The following is a 25,118-nucleotide window of genomic DNA, read 5'->3' as shown; positions in this document are numbered from 1 at the left end:
CCATTCAGCAGGATTTATTTAGTAGATGCACTGTGTATGTCCATTATGCCGCTGTTCTTTAGATTCAATTTGTGACCTCTTTTGTAACAGTGTTGGCAATTGTGAGTGACTTCCAAATTAAGTAATTTTTCAGCAAGAGTGTGCATTATGTTGTGTACCACATTATTATGTTGTGTGTCCATATGTAAATGTACCTGTTACAAGTGACACACAGTCCACTTATGTCCATCGGACGTTGAAGTCAGCTAAACTAAAACCTAAATGAGTCTATCCTTAAGTGCATTTAACTGACAGGACATTAGCCACTTATTCAGCCATCCTCCATCATTATCACCCTTCAGACTCACTTGTCCTTGCTAGAGGAGAATGGGCCATTCTTAGTGTTCTAATCTGCCTGTGTGAGGCATGTGTTATACACTTCACTGCAGGGTCATATGTGGCAGCTCACATACTACCTACATCAACATAATGGGAACCAGTAGCAGAAAAATCAATGTATCTGACAAACGCTGTTGTTCCAATCCAATAATGCCAAATGGTGGCCTTTGTTTTGCTGCCCCCCACTTTGAAAATCTTTTAGCATCACCATCAATGCAATAACATTGGCCTGACCTTTTGAATTTTGCTGACCAGCACAGAGACCAAAATGGGCTGTATGTCTGTAATCCCTCAAGGACAATCACAAAATCTACCATGCAGCAAAAGAAACCCTGTAATAAATATTAGAATACTGTGTTGCAACACAAAAGATGTTTCTGTCAGAATACTTTAGGGAAATAATCTCTATAAAGAGAAGAGGGATGGTAGGTCAGAGCAGAAACCCCCACCGTTGCCAACCTCTTGCACACTGAATGCATTTTAGAACACACACCAGCCAACTTCTTGGATGGTGCTCCAGGGCTGTGATGTTCTTCACCTGGTGCCAAGAAAGTAAACCTGCAAACCCTTTAGGATTTGAAGTAGTGTGTGCATTCCCTTCAAAATTCCACTGAGGATTACTCTGCTATTTAGCTCATGCCTTGCATCCAGCTGAGTCAAAGTGCTCCCAATTGAAGGTATGCTGGAGGCAATGGCTCTGCCGCAGCAAGCTGGAGAAGGCATGGAAGGGGAAGGGCTGGAAGGCAAAAGTACTCCGATACTGTCAGTAATGATCCACATCACAGTCTGAGCGCCCCTCTGCTCCAGCCACCTCTGCTCATTACCCTCGCTGTCCGGAAACACCAAGCAAATTCTACTAACGAGTGTTTGATCAACACAGCGCGCTGTGGCAGAGGGAGACAGGCAACCTGTTCATGACTCATTCTCTGCCCCCCCCCCCATCTCTCTCTACCCCTCTCGCTCCTCTACTTTTTGCTCTGTCTCCCTTCCACTCCCTTAAGACAGAGGAGAACAAAGGGAGAGACAGAAGAAAAGCAATATAACCTTTTGGCCCTTATCTGCGGAGCACACCAGAGCCTGTCTGGCCTCAGACATTGCTTTGCCTGTCCTTTGAAGGCCCTCATCTCCCTTTGATTTCAGCCAAATGGTTCAGCACAGTGACAGATGCTCAACTTTCCATCTGTCACTCTGACACTCATCTTTTTAGTGTTGTAGAATCTAACTGACTTTGTTTGGTCTCTCTGTCTGGCTGTCTGAATAAGGTTGTGACATGGATGCTGATGTGAGTGCTAATGTAAGAGGTTGTGACTAAGATTTTTAGTTGGAATGGATAAAAGAAAACTTGTTACACTACTTTTACATTAACATCTTAGACATTTAGTTGATGCTGTGATAGCGAGTGACTTAATGAGAAGTCTAAGGGTCATCATCACATTACCTTGACAACATTCCTTTGAGATGGGCCACAAAAAGGATTAAAAATTCAAGCCAAGGAGACTCATAGAGGGCAGCTTTTTTTATGAGAGGAAATTAGAGTAAGTAGAGGAGAAAGACTGGAGAGTGAATATGATTCAGGAGGGAGAGGATGACGTAGCACACCTCTTAAATAGATGAGTGTTCAGTTTATGATTGAAGATAAAAGGGATTTTGCTGCTCAGACTGAACTTTGGAGGTCATATTTTACTCTTGCCTAAATAATAAACAATAATGCACTTTTTAATCATTACTTTGGTGCAGTCTGTTTTCAAAATCTTTTGCATTAACTGTAGCTGTGTGGTGTTTGACAATGAGATGAGGCATACTACCTGGCTGCTATTGTAGCAAGCCCCTGATTGACAGCTGAGGCAAATGGCTGCCCGCCCAGAGCCAGGTTCTTCCTGTTAAAAGACAGTTTTTCTTTGCCACTGTTGCCATGAATAATATTGTATAGTATAGTCTAGACCTGCTCTATAGAAAAAGATAACTAATATTATGATTTGGCACCATATAAATAAAACTGACTTGACTTGACTTTGATTTATGTTTGTCATCAGAGGTGTGGGATAGAGGAGGTGGCACATAAAGACTCATACTAATCCCCTAGACACCTGTTTCACTGTTAGAGCATCAGCCACCTGCAATGCAGAGGAATAGGTGGAGAAGTGAGAGGGGTAATTGGATAGGTGGATGGATAGATGAATGGATTGGAGAAGCAGGGATTGATAAAACCAAAGTGAATGTGTATGACTTTCATACATATCCTGCTCTCTGAATAAATTAGCTCAGAAGAGAGGAGTGGCTTACACAAAGTGTTTTGGGCGTGCGTTATCTGTGTGACTTTGTGCATGTGTGTGTCTGTGTGTGAGTGCCTCCATGTAACGCAGCTAAACTTGTCACCTCCTTGTTTGAGAAAGCTGCTGTAGCAAGCACAGTGTGAGATTTGAGGCATCTGAGAAGTTGCCTGCTTTCAGGCATCCAACGAGCAAACATTTTTTTTTTGTCTCTCGAGCTAATCTGAAGTGTGGACTATCATTCAGAGCATTTTCCTTGCAGGAGGTCTCAATTCCAGACCTTTCTTCCATATATATCATTCACAGTTTCCTGTAACAACCTCTGCTGGGAGTCCTTCTCCACTCTTAGTCTGTGGAGTAAACAAATTTTGGATTAATAAGCATTTTTGTTACATTCAATAAGGTGAAGGAAATAGAGAGAGGGAGCAGAAAAGTGTATGTGTGTGTGTGTGTGTGTGAGCGTGTTTGTGTTTGTGTGACTGGATGCATGTAGCTGAATTAGTCAGGCTCTGAGTCTTGAATATCTCCTAGTAGGGATATAGCCTTCAGTGTGCTTTCTCCCTGTTTATGTAAAGGTCAAATTTCAGACCATGCCAGGCTTTGGTCTCTGCATGGTGTCTCTGTAAGCAAAGCTCTCGCATCATTTTTAACAGACGGCCTTACAGGCAGCAAGACTGATTTCCAGGAATAGAAAGTCACACGGGGTGTGTGATAAGACCAAGGCCTGGGGATCATTTTGCAATACATACTAATCACCTAGATAATGTTCTTCACTGTTAAACAATATTCCCATATCAGAGGTAGAACCTGTATGTCTTGCCATATGCAGTCTGCTTATCTCTCCACAACCCCTTCACTCCTCAGGGATCTGTCAGTGCTGGGCCTACCTGTGTCACTGTGTCAATGTGTGTGGTAGTGGGGTGGTGTGGTATGGTGAGGTTGCAGACTGACCTCCTCTCTGCTCTCTGTGGCTGCCTGTCTGTTGCTGTCTGTCTGTAGCTCTGTGGTGAAATCAATGGCCTCCTGCTGCCCTGGCTTTCTCCTTCTCCTATTCCTCCCCCTGTGGGCCTGTTGCTGCCAAATCAAATCTTCCACAGCTCACTAATGTGTATGGTCACAACTACACCTAGTTGCCTCTGTCTCACTTTCTAGCTTCTCATCTCCTCGCCTGGTTCCACCCTGCTTGCCCATCTCAGCAGCATGTTTTCTGACTGTTTATTTCTACGATGCCTCCTTCTCTACTTGGTTGGCTTTTCCTTACTACCTGAGAAAAAAACTTAGATTTCAACTTTTGGGTGAGTCATCCTGCTATTCTGAGCTCTGGCCAGCACTCCATAAGCACTCTAAAACAAAGTGTTATCACTGACTTCAGGAACACTAATATTCTGTGATGAGATTTTCAGTCTATGAATTAAATGTAGTTATGAGGAGATTTATTGATGAGAGGCTACTTATTTGGTGAATAAAATTGGGAGGACAGTTAAATTCTTCTTTCTCAGCAGCAGAAGTGGCAAGTCAGGGATGTGGTTTTCCTTGTGTGTCTCATTAATTTCATGGCCCAGCACAGTCTTTTAATATCATCAGGTGTCGTCACTGATTGGGGCTGTAAAGACAAAGCACTGGATCAGTGCATGCCCTGTTCTCTTAACAGGCAGACTAGAGGGCGTGTGCTTTGTTCTCTTTGCCTATACACACACACATATACATGATGCGCACAATTGCTAAAGGTAGCAGAAAACTGAACATTAACTTTGCAAGATGAAACAGTGTTGTAGCAATAATTGATAAAAAGACTGCTGAAAAGACTAGTCAGTGAATGGTTAGTTATGCAATAAACTGTATGGTTTAAGTGTAACTTGCACAGATGTGATGTGCATTGTGCATGTGTGTTTACATTATTTTGTATTGGTAAAGATGCACACTGAAGTGCATCTTGGTTTTAATTCTGACTCAAGTGAGTCAAGCAATGTTCTCTTTTCTTTTAAGTTTAGCCTCAGCCTCAGTGCATGTGGTTTCCCATGCACTTAACAAGTAGTAAGAGCTAATATATTTTGCCCTTGCCATGCAGGCTGATTTACTCTGTGCCATCATCTCAACTGTGGTTTGGTGATATGAATCAGCCAATAGGGCTCTGTAAGCACAAGGCTGCCCTGCTGCCTGGCTGATAAGTGAACCACACAGAGAAGACGGAAAATACTCAGGGCACTCTCGCTCCCTCTCTCTCCCTCATTCTGTCTTGCTCACTCTCTTTTGGTTGCTCACACACAGCCTCTTTCACTTACACTCCTCCCCTCACGCTCCTACCTCAAACTCTTTCTTTCACAGCCCGTTAACGTCTCCCGGTGTCTATGCTGTTCTTTTAAGTGATGGGGTTAAACTAGAGGAGACAGAAAACAGTGGGGGGCTTTTGAACACTAGAAGCTTCTTTTTTAAGTTCTTCTTTAAAGTTATCCCTCTTGCGCACAGTTCAATAGTCGGTGGCTGTCACCTGTTTCATCGTTGTGTCTTTGTTGTGACACAAGGTGTGTAGTGTCGTCTTTGCCTAGTGGTGTCGTCATTTTTCATTACAAACATCCCTGCCCTTGTGCGTGTGTGCACGATACAGTTGATGCAAAAGCCTCTGACATGGTGACAATTGAACACCCCTCTATGGTCCTGTGAGCTCTGAACAAAAGACTTACCTTTCATCAGTTTTCATCAGTCCAGGTTTTTTTCATCCAGTGAGAGCTCTTTACTCATTTGTTCCCATCTGACCTTGTCTCTCACAACAGGGCTAATTTCTGCACATAATGAAACTCACTCGCACACTGATTGCACTTCTTGCTGTTTGGTCATGAGAAATTAATGGAGTGCTGCACAAATATTGCAGATTTATTCTTCTGAAAGGAATCAGCCTCCCACCAGTCTGTGTTTTGCCCTGCAGAGGGAATGAGTAGGCAAAATATCCTGTTGAATAATTGTTTGGACATGACCATATAGCAGACATTCCCTAACAGCTTGAATACCTCCAAAATGTGGTCTGTTTCTTTTTCATTTAAATGCAGTCTGAGAATAAAGCATACATCTCTAGCCCAGCCTGTATCCCTGGTGGGCAGTGGACAGGCAGCCGGTTGGGCTATAGCAGAAAATGCCCTGTAAATATAGAGAGCTAATTTTGTTGCCTGCGGCAGCAATGTGCACACTGACCTTATCAGGAGAGCCTCAGCCTGTCTATTCCATCCTCTGTGACTCACCTACCCTGCTCCCTCCCTCAGGAAAGGCGGCCCTCTGTATGGAGCTAGATTTCAATAACCTCTCAACCGAGAACAGCAGTGAAATGCAGAGGGAGAGAGAGCGAGCAAGCAAGAGGGTGCCTACCCCCTTTGCTGCCTCACTTAACAGGTGATATAATGCACCCATGTGCAGTAGCACCCTTGTTCCCCTACAAATGCAATACAACAAAATGCAATTTTGGCCAGACAGAAAAGAGACAGACGGGTGATTGGTAGAAATGAAGAGGGAGATTAATGATGGTCTTGTTTGAGGAAGTGCAGTAGTGATGGCAATGCAGGGTTGACAATGAATTGACAGTCCTTCTCTAGATATCTGTCAGAGCTATTCAGGGGAGTTTTGGGGTGGTGGTATGGGGGCAGAGAGATGGAGAGATGAGAGAGAGCGATGGAGCTGGAGGCCCTGGCACAGTGATGGATCACCTACATGCTGCAGCAGCCCCGCCATGCTGAACTCACCCTCAGAATTGATGAGCCACACCTCTTGTCTCCCTGTCTCCCTCTTCTTTTCATATCCACCATTCCTCCATCTCCCTCCCCCATCCTCCCTCTCCATCTCCTGATTTCCTCTGTCTTTGTCTCTCTGTTCTTTCTCATTTCATTTCTTTCCAGCTTCTTCATGTGTCTGTCTCTGTCTGGCCTATCACATTCTCCACCTTTATCCCCCCTCAGCCTCTCCGTTAATTTCTTTCTTTCCGTTTTTTCCTTTTGCCTTTTGACTACCCCACCCACTCTGTGTGTCAACATCAACCAGAAGAGCCATGGAAGTGCCATACTAATAAGGTTAGAGGGAGCATCTCTGTTTCTCAGGGTGACACCTTTATAAATGACAGGAGCATGAGGCCCTGCCGGTGTTCAATCACGTCTGCAGGGGCTCGCCCATGGGGAGCTCAGCAGGTGCAGTGTGCGAGCGAGTGTGTATGTGCATGAGTGCATGTTTGTGTGTTATTGCCTCTGTGGGTCTTATAGCAGCCAGGTTACGGTGGAGCTAGTTGGAGTGGACAACAGCATTAGGGAGGAAACGGATCTGGAGGCAGAGTGAAGGCGAAGGAGAGAAATGACAGCCTGGAGCTCATCTGACCAGTACTGCCTTGTTATGACTCCCTGATGTGTACACCAGGGGCACACAAAACAGACACTTCCCCCGTTTATTGCCTTACACCACTTCTATCTCTGTTCTGTAGTCTGTCGCCTCACAGGCTCGCTTTATGGCCTCCACTGAGGAGTGGGATGTTATCTGCTTGTATAGGTCTATAGGCTCCTTTTGTCTGTGTTTTTCAGTCTCTGTGTTAGTGTTTATGCCATACTTTTAGAAGAGGGTTGAATTTTTGATCACACAGGGGTATGCTGGGCTGCATGGGGCTGTGCAGAACCACCTTTGTGGCTACTCACACCATCAATTGCAGGTAGGGCAGAGGACGACAGGAGAACAAGGCAATGATTCAAATGTGTTTGGGAGATGTGCAGAGCTAAAAATGTGACATGTTGGCTAACAGAACAACAGAATCAACAGCCGTTGTTGTCAGCATGGCTAGTCTAAATTGAATAAACACAAATCCCTGCCCATACATACAAGACAGAACTTAGAGAGATTGTTTCTCACCACATGGACACCATGTGCTTCTGAAATTAAATGCTTGTCATGATCTGTCCATAAGTTCATGTTGCGTCTCAGAAGGCTTCAAAACTGAAGAAACAAACTCTAGTGTTTGTTAAACTGCACTAAGACAAACTAGCATAGTGGGTATAGCTATTACTTTCGAATGCAGTGATAGTAGTTTTTCTCTCAGCGTGAAGGAGCTTTACACCCAAATGTAATAAATGGTAGAACAGGAGCAGAGAGTTCATTGGGACAGCATCAGGAAACCAGAAGGTGATAATCTCCCCACAATGCTGTTCCTATTACAGTTCTCCTTAAGCTGCTTGGAACAGCAGCCTACATCAGTGATGGAGGAAATGGCTTCTGTGTTTGGCATTTAGTAAGGTGAGAAGATCCACAAGAAAAATATGCCATTGTGCATGCATATTTCTGACTTTTGGTGTGCAAGTGATCATAACTGGAGGGAAAATGGGGAAATAGCTGTGAAACTTGCAACACTTCAGCCATGAACACAGGCCATGGAATTGACTGCAGCGTCATCATTCCTGACCATAAAAGCTGCTCAGCCAGTCAGTGCAGTCTGGGTTCATTCTCTCCCTGCTGCCCAGTCTGAGCTATTTTTAGCCTCCCAGTGCAGCGTGGCTCAACTGCCGTCGTAGCTACCTGGATATGAGGGCTTTGTCACTCCTGCAGGCTGGAGCAGCACTGATCTTGCAAGCTTTACAGCTTCCTGTTTCCACTGCTTGGGCTGCAAAACAACTCCTGCAGTGAAAGGAATCAACAGAGACAGAGAAAAGAGGGAAGAAAAACAGATAATAGTGACATATGTTGCATCTAAATGAAATGACATTGTCACTCTTGTATTAACTTACTGTATACTAATGAGCCAATTTAACTTTAACTATGAATGATGATACTAAGATAAAACAAATCAAGCGGTTATTGACTAATTGATTGAAACCTAATACAAGGAAAACTAGAAGCAATGTCTCTTTTTCATAAGTGCACTATTTACAAGGTTATACAAAAGAACTGGTGCAACAATTTTTTGTTATCCGTCATGATTAAACACTCCATTGCAACTAAAATTATACTCAAAATAAAAGATGTGATTTAAAAGATGATAGCAGGCATACATGAATTATTTGTTGTAAAGGATTTCTTTTCTGCTAGTACAGTAGGTGATACTGCAAAGTGTCTATTCTTGTGTTTTACATGCATTGTTAGTCACAGACATTTTGTTTGGGTAGTCTTTTTCCTGCAGGTATACAAACCTGTGCCTATTAATTCAGCATAATATTATTCAGAATTCCCTGGCATGGTAAACAAATGCTCCAAACGAATTCATTTGAAATGACTGCGCTGTGATCCCATGGTGCATTAGGGCTGTTTAAATGCAGTGCTGTGAGACACTCGCTTAGGGTACCTCATCGTAGTTTCTCCTCTCTTCTTGTTTCTCTTGAGCCTAGCTATGCTGGTACCAGCTACTCTACATCGCACGTGAAACTTAAACTTTGATCCATGTTAAATCATTCCTTTGTGGCGGATTTACTGAGCTACATTTGTGGTTCTAGGCTTCTCCACATCTATTTTGTTTTTGAATTATGCAACAAACAGGCAACACTAGTGAATGATGTAACATAAAAATCCAAACTACCGTTGGGTAGAATCCCAGTAATAGAAAATATCTCAAATTGCAAACCAATCTTAGGCAGTCATGCCAAAGAGAATACATCCCAGTCCCACTTTGCTCTGCCTGTGGGCTTCTGTGGCAAAATTCTGTTTCTCAGTGGGTGGTAATCTGAGGATTAATGACAGCAACACATCTGCCAGTCATGTGGTAGCGTGACACAGATGGCGAAGGATGCACACAAGGGACATAGACAGGGAAAAGACTGGCTCCAACATTCTGTCATTCGTCCACTAAAACATGCTGTTTGCAAAGCTCTAATGTTTTCAATCAAATAAATCCGAACTCTTCAAGTACATGAGTGGCTCCCAGTTGAACAATCTCACCGCTGGGTCTTCACTGAGAGGTTTTGGTGACTTTGTCAATAGAGTATGAGTGTTTCTTTGTAGGTATTTTTGGGTAATTGGTCCTTTTGGGGCCTCTGTATTATCTTTGAACATGTTAATAACACTTTTGAAAAATTAAATAGTAACACCAATTTGTCTGTCCTGTGGAAGACAGTATTAAAATGACAAGTTCTTTTTTCTAATCTTAAAATCTTCACTCCCTCTCCTTTCCACTCCAATATGCTGCATTTGCTTACATCTCTTGTATGGGTGCCACCACCAATGGCCCCCGCAAAAGTAGCAGCAGACACTGTGACTGATGTGATAGGAGTCCCATTGGCTTTCAGTGGCACAGTAATAGCACATATCCAGTATGGAGGCAGAGAAAAGATGATCCTAACAATGCCTTTGGCAGTGCCTCTGGCTACAGGGCCAATGCACACACATATGCACACACAAGTGCACACTATCTGTGTTTTTCCTTCCTTGGAGGAGCAGAGAAACAGGCACATGTGTCTCCCTGAATTACTTTTAAGAAAAGGCAGTGGGAGTGTTTCTATTCTTGTAGGAGAAAACACAGTCAATTCTGATTTCATACGACAACACTCTCACTTGTTGTGTATGTCTCATTCTGTTTATTTCTCTATTTTGCTCCCTTCTCTTCATTCCCATTTTCTCCTTTGTGTCTGACCAGGTGGTGGGTCCTCCGGCTGCAGGGGCTTTTCGGGAACGCCCTTCTAAACCAACCATCTTTCGCAAGTTCTATGAGCGTGGAGAGTTTCCAATGGCACTGGAGCATGACACCAAAGGCAACCGCATTGCATGGAAGGTAGGGACACTGCCCTTCGGTTAGGATTGACTAATGCTTATGGTTTTCACATGATATTGACAAAAAGGCTAGAGTGCTAAATTTGCCATGAGGGAACACTGTATGTCAGAATGGGGATGGGGGTAGGTTCTCTAAATAACCTTTATGAGAAAATGCAAAGCTATTGGGACCCAATTAGAAGCTTGCAAGGAGGAAACATCAATCAGCCCATGAAGAATATATAAGATTTTGAGATGCAGTAGTCTGTGCACAATCTTCTGCATGAGTCCACCTTTGCTATCAAGCAGTTGTGTTGAATTGTTGAAGATGAAAAGTTGACATGTGCTATGCAAACACCACTATCGACTTGGCTGAAGGGGATGATGACAGTTTCTCACATATTCCCAGGTCCAATGTGGGCTGTTATCCTGTAGGAGGCAGTGTAGATTAGCTCACATGAATGCTTCACCTGTCTCACAGAACCTATCAATCATATACTCTATAGGAACTCAGGGCAGTCACAGCAAAACACAGGGTGTAATTGTGTATGTATTTGTGTGTACTATATGTGTTTGTACACACAAGCCTCCATGGAGCCATTAGGCTCCTGACTGGCACAGTGTGTGTGGGATGGATGCATTCTTCTAATCACCATGTTGCTTTATTTCAGCTCCCAGTATGCTGCCAGCTATTCCATAACTTCACAACTGTGGTGCAGCAACCATTCTTAATGACATTTATTCATAGCAAGCAACGATAAATGAATCAAACAAATTATGCCCTTTTCCTCCCTTTTTTCCCACTTCAAAGAGAGGAGGAAGGGTGGGTGGGTGAGTGAGCTTTTTCTCTAGTTAGCTGTCTGTCTTCAGGTGAAAACATGGTAAAAGCAACTCTCTTTGTATGAATTATTTATGTAAAATGTTCAAATGAGTCTTTGCGTTTGCAAAAAATAATGGATTTCTTTTGTGCTCTGCCCATGAAAAAGCACTCAGCAAATGGAATCTGCTGTATGAAATTGTTGCTGTCATATCTAGTGTGGCTGTTATGCTTATTGATTTCCCCCCAATACTTATACACACACTAGTCATTTTTTAAAATCATTTCCAAAAGAAGAGCTTATTTCTCAAGTCCATTGTGACTCTTTGGGTTTGCACTTTGCCTGTGAACAAGTGTCTGGAGTGTTTTTTATAAAACTGTTTCAATGGATGAGATACATTTTCCCTTTTTCTTAAATTTGGTCTTCATCAGCCTGCTGCTTGTTTAAAACAGTCCAAGTGCAGATGGCCGGCACTTGGTGCATTCATCTGTTGTGTGGTCGGGTATAGTGTAACAGAGTGTGTTACCGTGATTGGAGTAAGTGGTGAGGGGTAGCTGTGTGTTTGCACTGAGCTGCCCTCGGGGCACAGGTTCAAGACGGCAGCTCAGGATCAATCCCAGTCTGAGAGCTCAGCCCCCTAGCAAATAAAAAGTCTGGGTAAAGTAAGAAAGAGAGAGTCTTTCGGAAAGAAAAAATAAATGGTGTGTTGATTTAGTTTGTGGGCTGAGTACTCGAGCATACAGAGTGTGTGTGCTCACATGTGTTTGTGTGTGCATGTGCGAATCAGTTTGACAGTCTGCTCTGATGAGTGTGTATGTGCTCAGGTCAGAGGTTCAGCTTCCACTGTAAAAAATGCTGTGTATATATGTTTGTCTCTGTGCAGCAGTATACAGCCAATGAAACTCTCAAATTCTCAAATTGACAATGAAATAGACAAACAGTCTGCATATTTAGCCAAACAAGTCTGTCCAATCAATATCATCATCTCCTCTTTACAGGTGCACATAGTTCCTGTTTGCCTCCTGCCACTGACATGGTCATTCCCCCTCCAAGCAGCAGGGAGCAGCAGCATGTGATTCTGTGTACTCGATGAATCATCTGCTGCATGTCATTAACATTTCCCCTCTCACACCATAATGGCCCAGCAGTGGGCTTTAGGCAGTTGTTTGAGTTAATATTCTGGTGGAAAATCAGTTTTGTCATAACCTACTGTGGAAACAATTTCTTGTGTTTCCCTAACAGGCTTTGATGGGAGTGGAGGAGTCTACTCTCAGTATCAGTTTTGCTGCATGTAGCAATTGAACAATTAACAATCCCAGTGTTGCAACTGTGATTATATATTGTGTCATAATCATTAAAGAGATTATATGTTGAGCTCCTTAATAGGCTATATATTTTTTACATTTTCAGTAATACATATTAGTACTTAGTAGTGCACAGTTTCCTTGACTTAATCTGCTTAAAAGTTCAATATCTGTTGCACCTCTGGTCAAACTTGGCATTATTAGATGTTGTCAAAACTGTGCACTGTTACATGGGTAGCTACCAACAGTGCTAGGAGTACTGAACACACCTACACTGAAAGCAATGTAGCTCAAAAAACAGCTGGTGCTCAGTACCTTTCGTGAAGCTTGAATAGTGAGCTTTGACTGCTGGACAGTCGGACAGTAGACTTTAGCACATGGCAACAAGCTTTGATTTGCACATTATGAACACATTAAGCAGACATTTTTGAGTTTTGGAAAGCTCTTTATTGTCACTTGTGAAATGTAAGATGCTGTAGATTTAGTAGGGCCCACTAACTCCTGAAAAATATATCTCAGTCTCTTTGGCTTGCTAAATGCTTTCTTTAAGAATAAATAAACCTCTCCACCATTTCATGCTGGGCTGAGAGCATAGAATTGGCTTGTGTGAGCGGTCTTGCAAATGACTTGCATATAGAACTGCAAAGTGTGGTGTTGCTTCACAGTTGGATCAGCAGATACTGCACCAACCAATTAATTTAACAGGTAGTAATTTCAATCAGTGATAAATAATGCATATTGGGCTTTTAATAAAGTACATGATTAATTGTGAAAAGAGAAAACATCAATTTCTAATTATCTACAATTACTTGCTGGCCTAATCATTTTTATGGTTTCAAAACATACTGTCTTTGGATACATTAGTGTAGGTGAAGGAGTCTTGTTGTAATTTGGATGGCAGTAAGTACAGAGCAGGGGCTAGCATGATTAGATGAATTTTCCCCTATTGATAGGAGATGGTCTCTTGTTTTCTTACTAAAACAGATGTAAAGCGAGCCTTACCTGTTAATGCAAAGCATGAAACACTTTGCAGCTATAAAGAACATACTTTAATCAGGGGTTACAGTATGATTCTGCCTAAACTGTGGCTTCTATCCTGCAAACACACAGTATTTGTTGAACATAGAAGATATTGTACAACAAGAAGAATTTGTAGAAAATGTGGGAGGTCTAACTGATAAAGAATTATGGGCATGGGGACATACAACTTTGTGTGTGCATGTGTGTCTGTGTACGTGCCTGCAAGCTGTTGTATGCAAGTGATTTGATGCGTGTTTGAGTCTATATGTACAGGGTAAATGCAAGTGAACTAAATGTCAAGGGCAAGTTGAAAAAGGGAAGGTTGTATCTGAAAGGTAATTTGGCTCTCCAGAGGTAAAAGCCTCAGCTGTAATGGCGTGCTCAGGTAAAAGCTTTACACGTATGGGGAACATGTGCGGCAGATAGATAAGAGAGAGGAGTGAGTTCCTATCCTTTATGTGTATTTGTGTGCCGGTGTTTTTGTGTGCTTGTGTGTGTGTATGTTTGTGTGTGTATTTGGCCCCTGCCACCACATAGAAGCCAAAGGCCTGGAACAGCACTGAAATCTACTACGATCGCCAGTGCCAAAAAGAGAGAGATGGAGAGAAAGAGTGGGACAGAAAAAAAGAGAGAGAAAGAGAGAGAGGGAGAGAGAGGTCTGCCGGGACTCAGCAATCAGGAGACATGGCAGCCGCTTGGCTCTCAGTTATAATGGATGAGTTGAGGGCTTCATGCGTTCCCTGTGGGGCTTGGTTTGACTCTCCCATCTCTACCCTCTCCTGTGCTCTGCAGGCTTGCAGCCAAACATCATGGTTCACAAATGCATGCTCGCACACTTACCTCACACGTACTGTACACCCCCAAAACAGCCATGTTTATTTTATTTCATTGATTGCCTGTGCACTTTATCTTGTCCCTTGATCTGCTGTTCAGCTCTGTGTCTCCTGTATGCTCCAGGTTGTTGTTTCGCCCTCTTTATAAATCCTGCCTGTCTGTTCCTGCGGGCTTCCACCCTTCCATGTCACCCACCACCCCCCTTCTCCTGGCTCATGTACTTTATCTTTTCCCTTTTGTCCTTTTGTGGGGTCTGTCTGGGGGCAGAAGGAAAAAGCCATTTTATAAAAATATCAATGCAAACCTGATTTCTGCACACCCTCCACCACCACCCCAGCCTCAGTCGGCAGAGGGGGCACAGAGATGGGGGGGGGACAATCAATTAATCTGATCAAGCGCTTTAGGAAATGGAGAGCGTAAGCGCTCCTAGGGGACGGATATCCATCTCCTTGGGATGATTGAATTACGCAGAGAGTGAGAGTTGGAGAGGAGGGAGGGCTGGAGAAATGAGGTGGTTAGGGTGACCGAGGATGAGGGAGCATGTACTTAAGAAACGCAGTGGGAGTGTGTGCTTGATACGAGAAAGTAAAAGATAGAGAGACAGGGAATCAAACCAAGCAAAAGCAAAAGAGTGGGGCGAAAGAGAGATGAGGTCATTGCAGAAACAGCAATGGAGAGGAGCCTTATTTCTCTCCCGCGCTCCTTTCCCGCCTTTGAACCATTTACATTTTTATGTATCATATCTTATGGTTGATAACCCCTGCTTTTGACAACTATATTACATGGCATGGGTACATCATTTTGCTTTGGAGTCAATTCACAGCTGAGTGCTACTCTTGACAAATTAACAGTAAATTGTCATACGGTGTGCAAATGGCAAAAGCAGTATGGACTTTATGGCAATGGCCTATGGTACAATAATGACTGCATTGTCTCTTTAATTTGTTATATCATGGACATAGTGCATATTTGACAGGAGTTCACTATAACATTGTGTTTATATTATCTCCTTAAGTTCAATTGAGAAATGGAAAAGCTTAAAGTAACCCATTTGAAAAGAGATACTATAGCCAGCGAAAAGTACAGCAGCATGCCACTTTCACAACAGCTTTTTCATTATTCCTCGGTAAGTGAGCTCTATGCACAATATGGCGCAACATATTGCTTAGAAAATGCTCTGCTCCTTTCGAATGACACACTCACAGAAAATGACCTTCTCTTCTACATCTGTTGAATGCATACCATACCTTCTCTTCTACTCTGTGTGAGTGATTTCTTATCTGCTGTGAGCACTAGAGCTTTGTCGGGGAACCTTTGAATAGACAGAATAAAATGGGGTTAACCATGCGTTTTCTCCAGTTCCCTGGCTGGAAGCTGGAGACTCTGGGGGGATAGTTCTGTGTCATAAGGAAAAAGATGAAACACAATAAGAGGAGAGAATATGAACAAGCCCCCCTGGGCTTTCTCTGAGAGGAGAGAGGAGAGAGAAAGAGGGAGTTTAGATTAGAGAAGTGGAAAAAGCACCAGGCGTTCTCACTGAAAATGAGAGATGAAAAGAGAAAGAGGAGTAGAGGAAGGAGGTGGAAGAAAAAGGTCTTCAACAAACAACACTGGCTAACCATCAAGGCCTGTATGGGTTGCCTCCCTGGAGGGAGAGAATTGTCGAATGACTGCTGGGAAGAAGCCAGATGAGCTGTGGCACTGCCATGCTGCTGGTGTGACTGCAGGAATGGAAGGACTGTTGGAACCAAGGAATCCAGCAGAGAGAGCTTGTCTGTGGATCTTGAACTGCTGCACCGCCTGCCGCCCTCAGCCATTATTCATAGCAGACGAACGCTACATGAAACTGATGATGGTTGTTTAGCCTGTGGGCCTTCCACTCTTGCTGTGGTATGAGACAATAGCAAAAATAGATTTTTGGATGGAGGATCACTGGATAAACTTTTATTTCAGATGATGACTTACAATGTGAATCGATATAAAACTGTTCATGTCTTTACTTCTGTCTATGGGTATGGAAAAATATGACCCAGCTTCTATATGGTGCTAGAGATACGGCAATATACTGTAGTTTACATTTATTTTCAATTACCAGCAATGATTATCTTTATCTGTGAAACTTCCACATATTGCTGTGACCTGCATCCAGCCACTCTCCTCAAACCAGCATGCGAAAGCTTATATTGGCACTTTTAGACATGGCTTCAGAAATGAAAATGAGCTTCTCAGTCTGTGTTGTGTTCTTTGGAATGCTGTGCAGTCTCCTTTCCTTAGGCCCTCCTCCTATGTCCCGCTGTTCTTTCCTCTTCTCATCCCCAAGCTCACATCACCCCCTGGACACCCTGTTGATCTCAGCTCCACTACCGCCCACCCCAGCCTCTCATGCCTCCAACCCCAGCTGCAGCCCCACCTAGCTGGCTACCCTGTGCATATAATGACTAAAACAATTGCAAACACGCTGTTGTAGGGAAACACAGGACTCTGACTTCTGGGAGCCAAATGGGAAAAGCTGGATAGCTGGGGGTAAATACGGGAGAGTAAAGTGATGACATCACAGTGAAGAGAGGGAAGGAGATTGTGGAAGGGGCTAGGTGGCTACCAAATTAGACAGAGACAGAGGACAAGACAGAGAGGGACATGGCTTGTCTGCCAAAGCTACAAATCATGTCCCTGAATGCAGCACCAGTGCTGTCACCCCTCCCTCCCACAAAATAAGCCAGAGATCTATTGATTGGCACTTGTATTTGCTAGCGGGCTCCAGCTCAAAATGGAGCCTTTAATTAACTTAATGGACCGGCTGCAGCTGTGTGTGAGCCAGTGAGGGAGGAATAGAAATAGAGGGAGAGCGGGAGTGAGAGCAGCATAAAGAATAAGTGGGGTTAACTGCAGACCTGTTCTATTATCAGTCAGGGTGGACAGGACAGACACAAAGAGGACAAAGGACGTGAGATTGAGTGGGTTGGTGTCCTCTCTGCATCTTCTTTTTCCTGCATCCTGTGCCCAGCTTCCCTCTTGGTGCTCACATTTATTAATTTCTTTTCATCAATACCCCAATCTTACAAGAGATGTATGACGCAGTTCTGCTGCATGTTCATGCGGCATTTCCCCATTCAAATCCACCACCAACATGGTTTTCACTGGTATGTGCGTTTTAAATGGCATGTCTGTGTTCTGATTGGGGTATCTCTGAGAGCCCCAGCGCACCCCTTCATTCTCTGCCCTCAGCAAACAGCCACCCCCAAAATGCTGGGCCCCTGACAGCCAGACCCCTGTTCCTTCACACTGCCTCCCACTCTCCTTCGCCTACTTCTCTCTCTCCTCCTCTTATGCACCATTCTCATTCCTGTCCACTCATCCATTCTGTCAAAGGTTAATTGGTTTGGAAATGATTCGATTCATTCTGGACGTTAATGCTGTTATCATGCTTTTGTTCAAAAAAAAGAGAAAGAAAAACTACCCCCCACATGCACTTAAGCCTAATTTAAAATAAAGGGGAATAAGAAAAAAAATCCAATTTAATCTTTTTTTTCTTACTCAGGCTCAGACTTGTCCCCACAAGTCTTTTCCTTTAAATTATGGCAGAATTTCATTACCTTGAAAGCTTTTCTGTCCCCTCCCTCTGCTCCCCTCCCTGTCTCCAATACTTTGAATGGATCAGGACTAATGTCTTTCTTGTAACCTCAAGGTCGGAATATTTGGATCCGTGGAAGCGCTCAAGGGTCTCTGTGATTAATGCACTGTACAAAGTACCTTGGAATAATGCGGTGGCTGATGGCTGCACAGAGTGATCAGTTGTGCACCCACAGACACGAACACGCACACGACCACATCCGCTGGAGGTAGTTGTAGCTAGAGGTGCCCCTGTCAGTGCCCTTGATGTGGATCATGGGAGGCATTCATATTCAAATAGGGTTACCTAGGGGCCCTCTCTCAATTCCCCCCAACAGTGCCATACAGTACGTCCCCAAGGAGCTTTATGCTTTTCTCTCTTCAGTATGTTACATCTTTACTTACACAGGCTTTATTGGACACAACCAGTCTAACACCTCCCTCAGAGCTGGTTATAGGATGACGGATTTTCTTTGAAGCACATTCTCAGTGGAGTTTCTGTATTAAAAAAAGTTCCAACTGCTTCTCATTGCTTCAACAACAACAATTTCAGTTTTCATTTACCTACTCGTATGGCTCATCAGAAAATTAATTAGATTATGTCTAAATGTCAAAGGGAGATAGTTTTCTCGACTCTGGTATCTACAATAAAACAGCCATTGCTTGATTACTACTGTGGTCTTGATGTTTTTTGCTGACACAACTGCGATGTCTGATAAAAATGTGATTTTCTCTGTTTTTGTGGCCACCTTGCAGAGGTCCTCAAAGTGGCTGCTGTGCATGCCGTCCACGCTCTATTGATCAGAGAGACAGAGGCTTCTGTATTGAAGTTGTTTGCAGAGCTGCAGATGCTATCTTCACTTTTGTTAATTATTTACATTCGCTTCCACAAATCTGATCAATAGTTAATTGAGCCAGTGGGAGCTTGTCTAGAGAAAAACGAAAACTTTGCGGAACTAAGGGACAAAATCTTCAGTGCTACAACAGAGAGGAGTTTTACTTTTCCTCATACTCTTACAATGTACAAATACAATGTAAATGTAATGATGTTACATTTGGTTAACTAGTTTAATGACAAGAGGAGAAAGCTTGGAAAAAACATTGAACAGCATCATGCTCCATGCTCTCCTCCAGTCTTCACCCTCCTATCCTAACAATAATTCTGAATCGCAACATTTTAAGGGAGTAGAGGACTCATGGCCATTCACTTGATTGAACCGCCATTTCGAGTGGCAGGTGGCTGACTAGAATGCAATTGTAGTGTTTGTCTCTGCTGGGCTGTTGGGCAAGAGAGGCCGCTGAAGTCAAGGGTTCAATATTTGTCAAAGCATGCATAGAACAAAATCAAGGTATGTGAGCTGCCTGTATGTACAAGGTAGCCATTATTAAAGAAGCATGTGTACACACACTTGTAAGCAGTTCACAATAATAAACATCTGCATCTGCTCATATCAAGTGCAATTCATATGGTTTCATATACTTGGAAATTGACGCAGGAGGTCGCTGAAGTTGGGGATACCAGTGACCTCAGTAAATATTGTCCAAGTTGACCTGCCAGGCAAAAATACTTGATTAGCTCGTCATTAATCAATTAGTTCTTCTCTGAGCATTACATTCTAGGTCAACATCTGTCTAATTATATAGACAATTATAGCACTTTCTCAGTTCTTACCTTAGGTTTACATTATTTAATGATTGGTTTACACGTTAAACATATTTACCAAAAGATTTTCGTACATCCTCTGTGGTGTGCCTCAGCATCATAATGCTCATAACTGTAAATCAGTTACTCATCAGATATTCATCAGTGTTTGAGGGAAGCGACACCTGCCACACACCACTGAAGGGTGATTAAAATATAACAATATGCAGATGATAATGTTTTACACTGTTTTAGTATTTCTTTAATGTTAACAGTGAGACATTTCAACATTCATGTAATGCAAGATGCTGCTATGTTCCCTAACTTGGTATTTATTTAGATATATATAATACAGTAGAAATAACACTAATAACATTTATGTTGTTCCTGTAGTTTAGAGAAATAGATAACAGGCATTTTGTGACTAGTTTCAAAATTGTAAGGATCACAGAAACACAGTACCTTGGCGCTTGACTCAATTAAATATTTACATTTAAATTTACATTTGCATTTGACAGTGACAAAAGTCTGTTTTTTTCTGCAGAAACAGAACCAGTTTCTCTCAGAGCTGAAGGAAAACAATCTAGGTTATGGGGATGTAATTTGAAGACATTTTGCAGGCTCCACTCCAAACTTGTTAAACTCTGTTTACTAAATAATAAATCATACAATAAATAAACTTTATTTATATAGAACTTTTTTAAAAGAGCGGTTACAAGTTAATAATAAAAATGCATAAAACAATAAAAAAACATTAAGAGATGAATAAAATAAACAAGAATAAGTTTTCTTATATATTGTCTTATGAAAATAAAACTTCCAAAAACTCCAGCCCATATAAGTAGGTTATTAAAAGTTTCTTAAAGAGTGGTACACACTTGGCTGATCTGACAGTGAGGGGCCATTCCGTAAAGTTGGAGCTAAAACAGCAAAAGCACGGTCCCCCTTTGTTTTTAGCCATGGCATGTTGTAAAGTAATTGATCAGATGATCTGAGTAATCATGGTGCAGAGTAAAGTGTTATAAATTCAGAATTACGCTATGGAGGGCTTTGAATGTGATCAGGACGACCTTAAACTGAATTCTGAAGTGTACAGGAAGCCAGTGTAAATTGGGCCAGAACAGGGGTGATATGCTCTCTTCGTTTAGTCTCTGCCAAAAGCCTGACTGCTGTGTACTAAACAAACTAAAGTTGTGAAATTGCAGAGTCGCTTCAACAAGTGAATAAGAAATTACAGTAATCAATCTGGGAAGAGCAAGAAACGTGACTGAATCAATTTGTTAATGTGATGGTCAAAAGTCAGATTTTGATCAAATACAACACGAAGATAGCAGATGGTTGATATTCCCTGCTAAGTTACTGTCTCTGCTGCAATGTTAGTGCTGCGGAAAAGCCCTTGTTATCCAAAGTGCTGCACAGGTTCATGGCTTTATAAATGAACAGACTATGATCTGCGTTATTTCCTTTACCCGTCAGAGTGGTAAAGTGCTGCAGTCTGAGGTGGTCAGACAGTCTTGTTTGTTAGTGTGGGAACATCATTATCCACTAACATTATTATGAAAATGGATTTTTAGCATTTGTGAATGCTCATGACTGCTTGTGGAAACAATGAACAAGAAGATAAAAAAACAAACAAACATAAAAAAAGGCTTCTCAGACAGTGACATTGAGCTATGAAGTTCAGCTCCACAAGAATGTTTTAATTTGCGCTTTCGCACATGGAATTTCCAAATGGGAACAACACACGGCATGGAGGCAGTTGACAAATGCTGTGAACACTGTTTCACCTATAAAAAGAGCTGTGCCAGAAGTGGAGAAAAAATAGATTGACCTTAAAAAAAAAAAAGGTCGACAAATTGCAGCACACTGACAGACACAGAAGGGTTGCAGAGTACTTCAGTGTCATCCATAGATTACAAAATAGCAGCTATTATTGGTCAGTCATCTCTGAAACACATCAACCCTGATTATAACACTGAGAGTGCAACTCTGTCTACCACCGAAGAGACTTGACCAAAGAAGTGAGCAAATTGTTTTAAGTTGGTGCAATTATTTTATCAGTTGCACCACAATAGAACATTTATCTGACGTAGTCAATTCAACTTATGATGCCAAGACATCACAGTTCATAATTTGTGCAAAATGAGTTAAAACTTACTGTCATTAACAATTGGACAAATTATTGCAAGAAAATGATGGTGGCTTCAAAAGCCTAAAAGAAATAATGATACGCTGAAAGTGCTGGATCATCCCATGTCTAAATTGTATTGAATTGAGTGTCAAGCACCATATGTGACAATCAATCCATCAGTTATAATTGACAATAAAGTTAGAATTTGTAGAAAGACATAAATCTAATATCATGTGTGGAAACAAGCTCACAAAAACTGTTGGTACATGTGAGCATTAAGGCTTTCCAGACAGAGAAGGGGAGTGATGAAACAGACCCTGGTGTATTCGTGTTTACGCGTGTAAACATGTGCTTGTGTGTCTGTTTGAGTGATTGACTGACGGAAACCGATTAAGGTATGCAGTAGCAGCTCCATTTTAGTAATATGTCCTGCCACAGCTCAGGGAACAAACTGTATACGACTGGATCTAGCTGGTAATGCTGCAGGGCCCATAATGCATTATGAGGAGAAATTCATCTCATTGTTTCTGTTCCCATTTGCCAGTTTGAGCTGCACGTTTACCATTGTTAACTGACAAATGTGTCAATGGCTAATCTGCCTGGGTGTTCGACCACCACACCTTGTATTGGCTTTGGCGTTTCCTTATCTCACTTCTGTTTCCAGCCTGTCACTGATAAGAGAGAGGGGAGGGAGGGGTTGTATATGTGGAGCTGGGGGAAATAAGAAAAATGGAAAGAAAAGGAGAATGGTAGTAAAAAAAATTATATAGTGAGTGTTTGAGCAAAAGAGAGACAGGCAGAAATAGAGAAAGAAATAGGGCATGATTAAAGAGGGTGGTCTCTGTGGTGACACTCTCCCCCGTTTTCCCTGTTTTGTGTTAGGTAGTTTGCTGAACATGCATGGGAGCAGATAAACAGCATCTCGGTTTTGTCCTCATCTACTTGTGCCTCAAGCCTGTATAAAGTCTTGAGAGAAAATAACAATAAATCCATCCATCCTCCATCATCTTTTCAATAGTCACCCTTGTTTTGAATTGTCTGTGTGTGTAAATGAAGTGCATGCACACACACTGTATTTCTCAGTGTAAGGAGGAAGCTTGAGTAATTTGTGTTCATATGGATGAGCAATAGAAGAGGCAAGCAGCGTGGTGCAAGCCGGCACTGACTTGACCCAGCACTATTGCTAAATCTGACTCGTTACATGACGGGTGCTCTGGCTCACCTCGCTGAGACAACCTCTGGCTGCAATTGGGGTGTCTTTGTCAGCTCAGAGAAGCCGGGCCCCCAGAATCGCTGAGGTGGTGGGTTTTCCTCTCCTCCCTCACTCAATCTCTGCCCCCCTCCCTTCTTCTTCCCAACATCCGCAGATCAGCATTTTTTTTTTCTTTGCTGTCACCCATTCACACATCCATGGGCGAGAGGCTTTCTCAGCACCAGGGGACTGTAGTTTAGAGACAGAAAACCCCTAGATCATTTTCTTACTGGCAATTAGTAGCACACAGACACTTCACTGTATCCCACTCAATGACCTGACACAGACAAATGGAAGAAAAAAAGGAATGAAAGAAAAGTATGACAAAAAAGAGGAGGGGAATGATGAGAAAGAGAGAGAATAAAACATAGACACACAAGGGCTTGATTAAGTGGTCTTTTAAATGCGCGAGTGGGTAGCAATTCAGCAGCTCTTTAGTCTCGGGAGGACCTGTCTCAATTACCCTAATGAGGCAGAGTGACTCTGGCTATGGGAGGCAGGGAGCCCAGCGAGGCCATGCAGGAGAGGCTGGGAGAGCAAAGGCCTCAATGTGTGTGAATTTGTGTGTCTGTGTGAGACACGGACATGTGGGTGCCCTGTGAAGTTAAATGGAGCATGCCGTGCTCCCAATGAGCCAGTGTTATCTGGCGGACTGACACACACTGACCTCCCACTGTGCACATCACTTTCTCATCTGGGCTGTCAGGGAATGGCAGTTAACCCCAGTATGCCCTGAACCTTGGACTTCGCTAAACTGATACATATCTTCAATAAAGGCCTAGCATGGAGAATACACATGTCACAATATGTAGACCTACCTCTATTCTTATCCTGCCTTGTAAAGACAGAGTTAAATCAGTTTGTGACCAGGAAAGCTTCAGTGTTATGATGAGCTACAAGTCAACAGTGGGAGTTTGGCTGTTTGAAATGTCATAATTTTTCTGGTACAATACAGTTGGCTTGCTGCTTCCTGACACAAGGTAATGGAACCAGCCTCTGTGCTGTATATTACCCTCTGCCTCGACAAACATGCCACATACTACACTGTTGTGGAAGCTATCAGCGTAGTGTCATCATCACCATTACCCTCATGTATCCAGCATTCCCCTTCACACGACATCCCATTAGCAATTCAACACACTGCTACTCAACACCCTGTGGCCTCTCAGGAATATATGTCAGTGCAGGTGTACCAGGCCTTACAATTACTTTGTGTTATTCATATAACCCTTCTCCATATTTACTAGTAAACGTTAGGTGACTACTGTATATACTATCCCCTAAACACTGCATATTGGTCATTTTGTCTCATATTCTGTGGTATATATTTTTAAGTAAAATATAGTGTTTTCTTGAAGAGTATGCTTATTTGACATGAAATGGCATCGTTATCCATTCACTTGATTTCTAACTGACTGATTTCTTTGGACTGCTGTCCTCAGCCAACCAGTGTTTTTGCCCCAGTAAGCAGATGGGCCAAGGAAGGTCAATGTTGGTTAGTCTAGACGGAAAAATAATTCTTCTACAATTACATAACTATGCTCTTTTCTCAATGTTGGTCTTTTCTCAATGTTTGTCCTTCAGCCTTCTCATTGTCTAGCAGTTTTTTGTCAGAGCGAGAAGTCTTGGAAACTGCTGGCCAAATTCCCCTGCAACTTCATTTCAGAAAGGGTTTTTTTTTCGATGACCCGATGAACTTTTGTCTAGCATCACTAACAGGTCAAAATTTCCCTGTGGCCAGACCTAGGTCCATTCCAAAGTGTCTCAAAGAGGAAACCTTGTATTTCCATAAAACATGCTGTCGGTCCCTAGAGGATGAATCTCATTAATTTAGTTTATCTCTTAAGGTTTCTTCTAGTGCAACTCCTCCACTAAAATCTCAATTTGCACAGACCTCATGTGATAATCCGACAAGCAAATGACACCACCCTTACACCAGACTTTTATATACTTTTATATACTTACAATTTTTGATGTCTTGATCAAGTGAAACCTTTTTGTCATCCAAAGGGTCAAAGAATCACTAAATTGTGCCATACATAAATTGTTCATTCTACCCAACATGTTATAGAGAGCAATAAACAGCATCCATGGGGCTTAAACTTTTAGTTTCATTTTTTCTCAACCTTTGCTTTTATCGCCATATTTTGTGCTGCCAGACAAGGTGT

The 25,118-nt window shown here is 42.5% G+C and overlaps 1 protein-coding gene across 5 annotated transcripts in view; it reads left to right on the top strand.

Moving 5' to 3' along the window:
* pacrg (PARK2 co-regulated) overlaps window positions 1-25,118 on the top strand; it is a 122,116-nt gene that overhangs the window by 7,925 nt on the left and 89,073 nt on the right. For 4 of the 5 annotated variants that reach the window (XM_071498025.1, XM_071498027.1, XM_071498026.1 and 1 more), the window contains exon 2: window positions 10,228-10,362. In XM_071498025.1, the coding sequence (XP_071354126.1) occupies window positions 10,228-10,362 (135 nt within the window). Of the gene's footprint in view, window positions 1-7,825; window positions 7,902-10,227; window positions 10,363-25,118 lie in introns of all 5 variants that reach the window. The other variant, XM_071498029.1, reaches the window with a different exon arrangement.

The sequence above is a fragment of the Trachinotus anak genome, unplaced genomic scaffold (assembly GCF_046630095.1).
Source record: "Trachinotus anak isolate AG129_WGS33_773 ecotype Australia unplaced genomic scaffold, CSIRO_AGI_Tana_v1 ptg000015l, whole genome shotgun sequence".
Lineage (NCBI taxonomy): Eukaryota > Metazoa > Chordata > Actinopteri > Carangiformes > Carangidae > Trachinotus > Trachinotus anak.
Note: the sequence above shows the minus strand (reverse complement) of the source record. Positions and strands in the feature narration are given on the sequence as shown.